At 40.6% G+C, this 12347-nt stretch overlaps 1 protein-coding gene across 22 annotated transcripts in view; it reads left to right on the top strand.

Moving 5' to 3' along the window:
• Positions 1–12347, top strand: part of LOC100770216 (transient receptor potential cation channel subfamily M member 3) — an 809714-nt gene that overhangs the window by 566412 nt on the left and 230955 nt on the right. For all 22 annotated transcript variants that reach the window (XM_035441905.1, XM_035441925.1, XM_027406525.2 and 19 more), the window contains one exon: positions 8455–8626. In XM_035441905.1, the coding sequence (XP_035297796.1) occupies positions 8455–8626 (172 nt within the window). The remainder of the gene's footprint in view (positions 1–8454; positions 8627–12347) is intronic.

Below are 12347 nucleotides of genomic sequence, written 5' to 3'. Positions count from 1 at the left end.
GTTTAAGCCAAGAACCACTAAGGTCCATAACGTAATTGATTGCTGAACTGAATGCAGTAATCAACTCAGCACATTCCTTGGTTGTCTTGGGGGCAAGCCAAATATGACTTCATACCATAAATTCATAAAACATCCCAATGGTGGTCCCAGCATGAGATTTGTTGGATTTCTATGACTGGGTTAGATAAGATCTACCCAAAAAATGTTAGTGGAAGGGTTGGAGGCAAGGAAACATACCTACATCTGTTAGTTGTATAGGATAGAGCCAAAGCTTGCTGAGCCTAGACCACACAGATTCTGGGCAAACTGCCAAGGCAACTGTTAGGATAACTTCTGTCAGAAATGAAGTTTGGTTGAAGGTAATGATGAATTTGGATTTGAGCATGTTCACTTTGAAGTTCCTTTGAGACATTTCCAGGAGAATTTCTGGCAAGCTCTCAGTATGGGAGGCAAAAGCAGAAAGATTGGCCTACGAGCTTAGATTTGGAGGTCATCTCAGATAGATGGCAAATCAGACCACCCCAGTGGTTGGTATAACCATGAGAAAGTGTATAGTGAGGAAAACAAGGCCTAGTTCCTAAGGGTCGCCACAACTTAGTGGCCAAGCAGAGGGGAAAAAGCAAGCAAAGGGTACATATGAATGGCTGAGATGTAGGAACAGAACAGAACAGAAAGTTTTGGAGACCAGGGGAAGACTGTGCTTCAGAAAGGCAGAGCAAAAGGAGCCAAATGCTAATGATAGACTGAGGAGGGTGGGGAATTGGAACTGTTATTTAGAAATGCTGGCATATTGATCAAAACGGATTTAGTGGCGTGACAAAAGGGTAAGCACATTCACAAGAAGAAAGGCAGCATAGATGGCACTGAGAGAGATGGGCCATCCATGGGAGTCAGTGTGAGGGAATAAAGCAGCGGAGATGGTCTGATGTTTCAGGGAACAGGAGAGAGGTGGGGTGGCCTATGGAAGTCATGATATGAGGCATTAGAGAAATATTTGGTATTGGGGCTTCAATGAATAAGGAAAATAGATGAGGTAGTTCATGAGAATCACACAATGAGGGACTTTTCCTCAAGACAAGAGAGAGTTTCATCACATATTGGTCATAGAAGGGGATTTATGCAAAGACAGAGGATAATTCTGCAAAAATTAACCTAGAAGGTTGGTGAGGTGGCAAAGAGTCCAGAGCTTAGGAGGAAGAAAAGAAATAGCACCTGTACACCACATGCAACTGAAGAAGAGGGAAGAATCTATACTTGGCAGGTTGTGTTGAGATATTAAAAGGATTTTAGCATGAAAGCTTGTCATTATCAGTTATTATATTAACAGTTTTGTACTTCTTCCTAAGAATCACCAGATAGCAGGTACTTGCATAAAAACTCATTTAACTCTCCACAGGGTGCTCATAAATAAGTATCACTCATTATGGCTATTTTATTGACAGCAAACCTAGTCACTAAGTCATTAAGTCAACTGGGGCTGCAAAGATGGCTCAGTGGTTAAGCACACTGGCTATACTTCAGGAGGATCAGGATTGAATCCCAGCACCCATGTGGCAGCTCACAACTATCTATAACTCTAGTCTCAGGGCATCTGTTACCATCTTCCAGTTTCTAAGGCACTGCATACATGGTACACAGGCATATATGTACGCAAAAACCCATACACATAAAAAAAAATCTCAATTAGTTTTTTCAAAAAAGCAAAGTTAAGTCAATTTCCAGGTGTTCCATGACCAGTGAAGGATGTGGCTGGGATTTAAACCAAGACCACCAATACTGTACCTTTATCTGCTAAGCGATATTACTTTTCTATCCTAACAGCTATCGCTGATTTGAGTGCATCATTCTTTAATGTTTGTGTCTCAGTTACTCTTTAGAGTATATTGTGGTGGGATTATGTACCATAATCCCTTTGTGAGTCGTGAGTAATATAAATTGAAACCCATTTAAATATGCCTAACCCAATGAACATCATAGTTTAGGCCAGTCAGCATTGGACTGCTTGGGATACTTACATTAGCCTACAGTTGAGCCTTTTTGAAGCTAAGTGTTGAATGGTTAGTATAGTTTAGTGGCCACAAGACATTGAAGGGTACTAAATCAACCCTTACCTTTCTAATCATATGCGTACCTGGATGCTATGGTTTGCTGCCACTACAAAGGATTATGATAGAATATCACTAACCCACAAAAACTTGGTAGTTGCTACTGAATCTGTATTACCTTTTGTACCTTCATACAAGTTGAACCATTGCATATGGGGGATTTTATCTCAATAAGATGATTGTAATACTAGCTTTAATTTATATAGGGAGACACAGAAAACATACATTTTGTAGATTCACTCTAAGCTACTAACAAGAACAGAAGTCTGACCATCTGCCAAGTAGAAAGTGTGGGAGGGGGCAGATTCGGTCAGCAATATGAAGAGACTGGAGGATGCTGATCACCACCCAGGGAACACACATCAAAACTGATCTAAAGCACAGGGCAGGAATTCCAGGCAACACTGAGGAGTCATGCCTAAAGGCAGAGGGTACCAGCAGGCATGAAATTATTTACATCAAACAATCCAGGAAAGGAGAATGTATATTTTAAAGTTCCAAAGAAAGACAATAATAATACAAGATCGTTTTATCTATGGATGCATAAAAACAACCTTCAAACTTCATGGCTTAAGTAATAAAACACTGGTTTCTCTGTTGCTTGGGGAGGAGTTTGTGAATGGCCTATCTGGAAAGCTCTGGATGCAGGTGAGGCAATGATGAAATGGCAGCTCTATAGTCTGAAGCTACTGCGCCGTCTTCACAGCACACTCACTTGTCTGGTGCTGTATGTTGTTCCTGGTCATGTATACCTCTTCATAGAGCTGTGAAACCATTTTACCAACATGGTACTGGCTTTCTCCAGAGTAAATTATCTGACAGGGCAAATCTAAGGTTACGCACTATCAGTGTTTACCTTGTCCCTTAGAAGTGAGTCACTGTATCCCACACAGAGTGAGAGAAGAGTTTCAAGGAACTTCTGAATACTGTTTAAATCCACCCCTGTTATGGCCATGGTGACTTCTAGAGAAATGAACCCTCTTCAGAGTAGTGAATGGCCAAAGGGAGGTGAGTCCATCCAAGTGTACAGTATGAAATGAGGGCCACAGAACTTTCTGGGTGACACACACTGAGGGGCACATTTTCAAAGGGTTACAGGAAAACAAAATTGATGTGCTCCTGGCTTTTAGTGTGGATCCCACAGCTCAGGGATCTGTGTGCTCTTTGAAAATAGGTCCTTGGGTGGACTGGCTCCTCGTGTGGACTGCTGAGCAGATAGGTAGCACCTGGGTTTCAGAGTCGCTTGCTTTATACTCAAACTTAACAGCTGCACTGACTGACCATGAAATGTGCAGCCAGTGCCCCGAAGGCTGATGCCCCTCTGATTGTGAAGGCCTAGGAAGCCTGCCTTTTTCTCATTTCATTCTCAGTCCCCATGGTCCTTTATCTCTGACACAAAGTTACTTCCCACTTCTCAGCAATACCCACCCCTTCTCCCTGGTAGTCACAGATGCCAGAATCCTTAGAGAATCTCAACACACCTTTCCTTTCTCTCTCACCAAAGTACAACCCCATCTGGCCCCCTGCTGATACCTTCCCTGATCTCCTAAATAACCATTCTAGATGCCTCTATCAGAAACAGTGTGCTCAGCTGTTTGAAGGATTCCACCAGTAACAAAAAATGCCCAGCAGCAAAGCCAACCACAGCATCCTCTATAAATTTAAAATGAGCCAGTTCTGCCTTTTTCTGCCTAACATGTGCTGGCTTATAAAAGAACTTCAGATCAAGACATGAATGAATGATGGGACACATTTGACCAAGACACCTCACATTTCAAAACCTTACAGTTCCCTGGATAAAATAAAGACAAAACATTACTCCATGGGATCTTGTCCTCACAGAGCATAGCACACCAGACATGGTCAATGAATGCTCATTTGCTTCTGGTCTAAATTAAGACTATGTTGCTAGTATGATGAGATGAGTCTTCTGGCCTTCTATCCCCAACTCTGCTGTTTGTTTGGGGCATGTTGACACGCAAACACTAAGACATGGACTTGGAACTGTAGAGGGCCTCTGATCGATGACCTAAAACCCTAATTTATCCCAACTCATTCCCAAGAAATCAGGAGAGTGGAAGTCATGTACTCCTTCTTGGAATAATTTCCTAACAAACTCAATTTTGTTAGGAAAAGGAATCTCAGGTAATCAAATTGCCATGGCACTGTACAAAGCACCACAAGAGAGACAAGACTGCAATGCTTGAGAGGGAATGTGACTTTACTTTTGTAGCCAATACTCATTTTAGGCCTCTGTTCTCCACTGACTTGAATTAGAAGTATGCTTTCTAACACGACTTTTACAGACTCAGGCATTAGAGGAAAAAAGCTTCCAGGAGCTATAAGTCCGATACTTGACAGATAAGAAAACTCAGCCTATCTTGAACATTTATTAAGAGACATTATCTTGACATGATCATGTACGGTGATGGTCCTCTGGTACCATCATGCATGTCAGCATACTGCCATCACAGGTTGCATTTCCTCCAGAAATTTATGAAGTAATGAGCAGTGACTTCAGATATCTCCCCAATGTTACAAGGTAGTAGCTATAGAAACTAAACTATAGTCCCTAGATGATGATTTCCTGTAAATACTCCTAAATGAGACCATGACATGCCTGAACATACTTAGAAAAACTCCAGCAGCTATGGTAAAGCAGCCTGCAATGCCTGATTTAAGCCCATGTGCAGAATATAAATGCAGCAGCCTATGACTAGCACATAAAGGGCACTTCCTGCTAACGCCTTGTATAAACTCTTGCAATATCCCACTCCTCAGAGGTGTTCTCTGTCAGAGCTAAGGTGTATGTAGAGGCATGAGCCAGAATTCTATCAAACACCTAGTGCAATACTAAATGGTACGCAATTGAGACAAGAAAAAATCCTTATTTATACACACTGTGGCCAGTGATGGTCAGAGAAGAGAAAGGGTCTAGAGTCCACTTGTAAGTAGACTTACTTATCAGTCATGAAGAGTGATTAAAAGGCCTTTCATTCAACATTCCTCAATTCAGCTTATGATCTCAATAAAGAAATGGAGAAAATGATTTGAGAGTCTGCCTTCTCAATTCTTCCAAGAAGGAGTACATGACTTCCACTCTCCTGATTTCTTGGGAAACAAAGTGAACATCTTACCCCTTGGAAGTTATGGATCTTTATGACTTAACTTTCTCACCAAGCCCCCACTGAGAAGCATCCATGGTCATCCAGTGCCCCCGTAAAAACATCACCATCATACCAACACATGCTTCCAAAGACAGCCATCCTCTCTCTGTAAATTCATTTGTATTTAAATGAATTTAAATATTTATTACTGTTATTTATTACTGTTATTTAAAAAGCAGTATTTGTTCTATTTGGAAAACACACAAGATCAGGAAATATTTGTATATATGCAGACTGTAACTCAAATAGAAAGGGACCGAGGACATGTTTATAACAAAGAATATTAAATGGATTCTGTAGGCAAGTTAAACCAAAATGCGTTTCTCTGAAGTACTTGTAAATTATTTCCAAACTTTCAGTTAATCAACAAATAGTTCCACACCATCGCCTTCTTAGATGCCTGGGGGATGTGAAAATTAGACATACTTAACATATTTTGCCAACAGATGGTTGATTTTCTTCCTCTCTTTACATTGATTTAAATCAAAAGTGAGTAATTTATTCCATATCATGTTTGGATCTCTGGTTTAGAGCCTGAAGTATATAGTTGGTAAGATTAAGCAAAGCTAGGTAAGGAATCAATATTGTAGAAAGTTTGGTAGGAGCTGGATATTGTGCCTGGTACTTTGCACATGTAATCTAAACCAGTCCCCCTGAGGTCAGTAGGGTTATTATTTCCTTCTTACAAATTAAGAGACTCAGGTTTCAACAGTCATGGATAGAACTGCAATTCCTTCCTTGATTATGTTGTTGGGGATGCTCCAGGACTCTGTAAAGCTTCCTCCAAAGAAGAGAGAAATACGTGGGAATTTTTCTCAGTTTTTCAGATTTATATCCTCTATTGTTCAGCAGACAACCTCTCTGCCTAAATATGGCAACCTATAACTTGCTACACATGATGAGATCAAAATAAGATTCAGATAATGAAGAAATCAAAATCTGCAGATGTATAGAACCCCCTAAGCACATCTGAGCTGTATTTCACAAGAAAGGGTTGTCACACGCCCAAAGACTGAAGCACCAGTGAAATTAGGACTCAATAATGGAGGAAAGAGATGTGGTGGTCACAGGAAGACAATGTAATTGCCTTTTATTTTGTGATATACTCAGCTTAGTTCACAGAGGTCTTTATTACTTTTCTTTTCCCCCTTGAAATTACTTTTACTAATAGTCTTTAAGTAGATTCAGAACTTAAAGTTGGGGAAGGGGAGATAGAACTATCACACACTGTTTAACCCCCCAAACTCCAGTTTCCCCTGCTGTGCCCTCAGTACCCCCTGGGCAATGAGTCCTCAGGACCTGCCACTGAAAATCAGCACCATTACTAATGCATTTCCCTTTGCCTGGTGTGCAGTGCACAGGCATTTTCAGAACAGGGGAAGGTCTTTCTGCTAAGCCTCCAAGCATTAATATTAATTAGCATGCACTCCCCTGTAGGATGAATGTTTTATGATCAAATATGAGTGGCAACAAATGGAAATTTCAACCTCAACCACATGCCACCCATTCTTCTAGTGCTGCAGCGTACAGGACAGGCTTCCCAATGCAGGCATCACCCTTTTGGAAGAATCCTACTCACTGTTCTGGACAAGGCAGCAATTGACTACTGCCCATGGGGTTATTCAAAGCAATGATCAAGGTTATCAGCTTTTGAAATCAATGAGAAGCAACTAAAATGAAACTGGGCATTAGCATTATATTCTATATCTGAGAACTAGAACACATATAACAGGACTGGAGGCCATTTCAAAAGCTCGGAATCATAGACACATTTTAAATTTAAATCAGATCAGTTCCCTAACAATTCTGAAAAGAAAAGATCCATTGCCTTCCCAGGTTTAAACAAAAGCATGCCTGTCTCGGGTTTGCCTATTCATTCAGTTTATTGAGTACATTTCATCTTCCAGGAACATTGCACTGTAGGTTTGGAATCAGGATCAAGGTCTAAAAAATGACTTACATGAGCTCTTTGCTATTGAAAACTGCCCTCACTAAATCACCCTGTAATGCCTTTAACACATGACTCAATCTTACTCCAGCATCACATGCTGAGTTATTACATGCCGGAAGAAGCAAATGCATCTCATCTGTATAATTAATGGATGCACTGTACAAAGGCAAAAAAAAAGTAAGAGCCCAGTAGCATCTATTTCTGTCCTGTCCATTTCAGTGATTTTGTGCAGAAGTAACCATGCTGGGGCTGTGTAACAGTGAGCCTATTGAACAGCCTCTTTTCTTCCTTTTCTGGTGAAGCTCTAACCTAGATATTTTAGCAATAGTTTGCCAATATAATTTATGCCCAATTTACTCTAAGCAGCATGAGAATAAAATCATAAGCTCAGAGTTTTGAATCAGGCCTGGATGCAAATTCTGATTATTTGCCTAAATTTTTGGATAACTCACCTATTTCTTTACCTTTCCATCTACAAAATAAACATAATATGTCAGGTAGGATTGTAACATGGAACACAGATCCCATATAAAAAGCAACAGGTCAAGATGGATATGGCTTTTGATAGCAAAAATGTCAAAGGCTGTGCTGAAATTGTTCTATTTTACAGAGTGCATTTCATTATGAAATTAAAATAAGAATAGGAGACAGAGACAGAGAACAGAACAGAGATGAACTTTTTAGGCCTGATTCATTTTCATCTCATGAGATGGTTATTTTATAGTCAAGCTCTTTTGTACTTAAGGGATGTTATTAAGGATATTGCTGATTTTAAATAACAGAGTTTCTGGTTGCTAAGTGAGAGTGAACAACAACGAAAACAAACAAAGCAACAAGAAAGAACTGCCCCTTCCCCATCTCCTGAAACTGACCCCCATTCTCCAGAATAAGGACTTCTACAGTACCTATTAAACCATGGACATGACCAAAGAAGAGAAGAAAGAAATGCATTAGTTAAATTTAAGATGATGTTTTTGCTCAGTAGCAAGATAAACATTTGAATGAAACAGTAGTCAATGTACAACTCTTTAACACAGCAAAGGCACTAACTGTAGATCTGGTAAGAAACACTTCTTTCAGTCCTCCTTCTAATGAGATGTTACCAATAATCTTCCTTCTACTCTAGCTCCAGAAAGAGGGTGTCAGCTGTGCTTTCTTTCAGTCTCTCTCATCCTCTGGCTCACATCTTGTTTTCTTCTCTCTAACTTCGGCTTCATTTTGCTACCTGTAGGTAGTCCGGCCATACCAGACCATGTCCAATCCCATGAGCAAGCTCACCGTTCTCAACAGCATGCATTCTCACTTCATCCTGGCTGACAATGGGACCACAGGAAAATATGGAGCAGAGGTGAAACTCCGCAGACAACTGGAAAAGCACATTTCACTCCAGAAGATAAACACAAGTAAGCAAGCCATTCTTTCCACTACTGTGCCTCCTAGAAAACATGCTAAGTAATTAAGCTCCCTGTGCATCGATGATATGGAAATTCAAAGAATCTGTATGGAAGAATGGTGCACCAGCCATCCTTCTTCCTCAGCCAGTGTATTGGGTAAAGGAAGCTATCCAGGGGAACATGAATAGAAACATGAGAACATTAACACAATTAATGGGCTCAAGCTCAGTTTTTCACATATCCAAAAGTCCGCCCCATCTGGGGTTTAGGAATGCAGATAAGCTTTCTCTCAAAGTTTTCCTACATCCTTTTCACAGGACCCCAGAGAAGAAAGGCACCCCCAGAGAAATGGCTCCTATTTATTAAGCCATTTTTTTAGTGCCTAACACTAAAAAGGCAAAACAAATCAGGCTTTGATCTTAGCACAGAGGAGTCTCAAGGGAGGTCGATGTGTTTCTAAACTAAAGCATCCTGGGTAAACATCTTGCTCGAACTCTACCACTGTTTCTGTATTTATGTGTGTATGCATTCACTGTCTCCAGCTAGGCATGCACTGTGTTGTATGTGAGTACTTGTGTATGCCACATGTTATGTATCTGATGGCTATAATCATTTTTCCTAAGGACTCGTGAGCTCTGTACTGAAGTTGTCATATAAACATTTGGTGGTAAAAATGAAAGTTGCTTCCCCGGTAGTCTACTAAGGGTTCTCTCAGAATAAAATTCTTTTCTTTTCACAAAGTGACATGTGAGGTTTCAGTGACTAGAAAGTTCAGACTGTATAATTATCTATATCATGGAAGCTTGGATATAGTTGATTTCAATTCCAAAGCCTGTAATTCCAAGAAAACTAGATTCTCTTTGGCTACTTTTCGAAAGTTCAGTGCCATATGGTTCAACTTGTTCAGATCCCATCTCTCTTCTCTGCCATTGCCCCAGAAGTATCTTCCTTCCCACAGCCACCTTCCTCACAGAGCTAGGATGTCAGGCCCTCTGGCCTCGACTTCCCTTCCTAGATCCTACTGTCTCTTTGTCCCTCTTGGTAGCATAGCCAAGCTTCATACTCTCATTCTATTCAGAGTGAAATCTTAAATAATAAATTTGGCTCATCTAAAATAGAAATTATGTTAGGAAACTACTTTCTTGAAACTTTGCAGCTGTAGCTTTGGGGGAGGGTTGCAGTAAAAAACCAAAAAAAAAAAAGTAACTGATTCAGAGGTTGACAGAGACAAAGCATTGTCATCAGCCGCATGGTAAGCTTTGCTGAAAATACTAGTGCTTCCCTTCATCCCAGAATTTGAGAGAATAAATGGGGAGATGTTATATAATTAGTGTTATTTTAAGTTATTTTAGTCTAGAGTGGTACAACCCCCCCCACTATTGGGTTAGATATGAGAATTTAATGAGAAATAAGCTGGAAAGTGAAAGACAGGAGAGCAAGGACACAGAGATAACTCAAGGTCAAGTTGAAGACAGGACAATGAGAAACACTCTCTAGACCAGCAAAGCTCACCCCTGTGCAGGCCCTGGTGGCTCCTGAGTCAGCCATGCAGCAGTGTATAAAGCAGAACTAGATGAGCTTAGTAGTTAGATGAGTTAGATAACCAGCTGATACGAAATCCAGAGTTAGACCAGCCAGGGCTGTTAGCTGAACCTTATGCTTGACAGCTGCCCAGACGATAGGGTGCCTTTTGTTCATTCCAGAGAGGACACTTTTTGGCATATAATTTATGCTCCTGGAAGGACATCTTTCTCCAAAGGTTTTTAAAATGCTGAATGTACAACTTGCCTTCCAGGAAAGGGGCAACTGAGCAAGGGACAGGCATGGAAGACCCTAGACAGTTACCTCATGCCAGTGAGCAGCAGAGCCCAGACACCTGAAGGGTGACCATGGCAGTTGGCTAGGGACACTAGAGGAGAGCCAACAAGAGGTCATCTCTGGAGTGACAACTCATAAGGGACACATGCTATCTTATTTGTGGAGACATTGGACCATTGCTTTTCTATCAAAGAAGGCAGCAGTTTGGGTTCATATTCGTAAGTGGGAACACATGCAAGGATATGGATACAGAGGAGGAACATGGACCCAATTGCTGAAGGGCTTATTGTGTTGATAGATTTTGAGTATCATAGAAACCGATAGCCCTCCCACTCTTCTAGTATAAGCAGTAGCAAGAAGTGGATTATAGAAGCCCATTAGACCCCAAAAGTCACAGAAAGCTAAGAAGAGATATGCCTGTGAGTTGCAGTAAATGTCATTAGTCAGAACCTATCTTTCTGGCACTAAACTCATTGAAGCTTACCTGGCACTGACCCTGGACCCCCTTGGTCTATAAAAGCCTGAGATGAGAAGTCACTAGATGAGTGAGTGATTCCTTAGTTATAAGGTAGACTTCACTTCTTACTGTGCTCAGGCCCAAAGGAGCAAGAAAACATCAAGTTACTCGGGTGTGAGAAGTGCCCCCGTCACCCTGAGAAGGTTCCATTCACTTGGCAGCATGAAAATTTTCCCCTGACAACCACAGAAGCCCCAAGAACAGATCTGGGAAGGGTACAAAGCAGACCTATAACATGTATCAGCCTAAGAATATCATCATTTGTGGCAACCCTGCTCAGTATTTGAAACAGCAATTCTACCTTCTTATCTGAGCATGCTTTTTGCTTTGTCTCATAATTAGCAATTAGTGATTCATCCTTTTGATAATTTTTATTCTACAAGTTCTAAAAATTCCACTTATGTTTGCATTTCCTGCTTCAAAATGGAAATTCTAAAGAACTTCGTTCTATACCACCTCTTATACCCATGGTGGTTCTAGGACTATCAGGACACACTCAGCACTCTCCTACTGAAATTCCAAGCCTCATCAATCAGAGGAGAAAGGTTTCAAAGCCTATTTACCTACACAAATAGCATCAACTTCTGGAGCACACATCTGTTAAACATAAAGTATATCCTGTTCAGGAGACCCTTAAGCCCTTTCTCATCAGCATGCCAATTATTTGTAACAAAAGAACTGAATGTCTTTACATTTAATGTGCACTCTGACATCCATTATCCCACCCACATCCCTCTCTACCAGTCAGTAGGAAAGCATTGTCAGGAATTATTGTGGGCTCTGTCTATAAAAGAGAATTCTCTTAGACATGAGAAGTTGCCTGCTTTAGACTACTCAACATCTGCAATTTTTTAAACTGCAAATTTAACCTACCAGAGACAATATCAATTATTCCTTTAGTAAACAAATATCTACCGAACTCTTAGGATATACATACTATTGTTAAGAACTAGAAAAGCAGAAATAAATCATTGAGCTTAAGTCAAAGACAAAGGGTAATAGGAAAATAAGTGAATATGTGTTATCTGATAGTAATGAATGCTGTTAAGAAAAATAAAGCCAATGACAGGTGTATGTCTAGAGGATCATTTATATTAGTCAGGTGTCTATAGAAGGAATGACAATGAAGCAGGCGCTTGAATGAAGAGAGGGATGGCTGTGGAAGGAGCATTGTGGGTAGCATTCAGGGAAGGAATCTCAATGAAGACATGAAAAGCTTAGAAAAGACTAGGTTTCATTACAAGGAGTTTCAATCCAAGAACTTAAATATGATCACCACTGTGCTTTAAAATATCACTCCAATGGCATGTAGAGATTAGACTGGGGTGGTGGACAAGATGAAAAGTCAGAGTTGCATTTAGGAGGATCTCACAGTAATATGGGGCAGACACGGTG

The sequence above is a fragment of the Cricetulus griseus genome, chromosome 3, assembly GCF_003668045.3.
Source record: "Cricetulus griseus strain 17A/GY chromosome 3, alternate assembly CriGri-PICRH-1.0, whole genome shotgun sequence".
NCBI lineage: Eukaryota > Metazoa > Chordata > Mammalia > Rodentia > Cricetidae > Cricetulus > Cricetulus griseus.
This window is presented reverse-complemented; position numbering and strand designations above follow the sequence as displayed.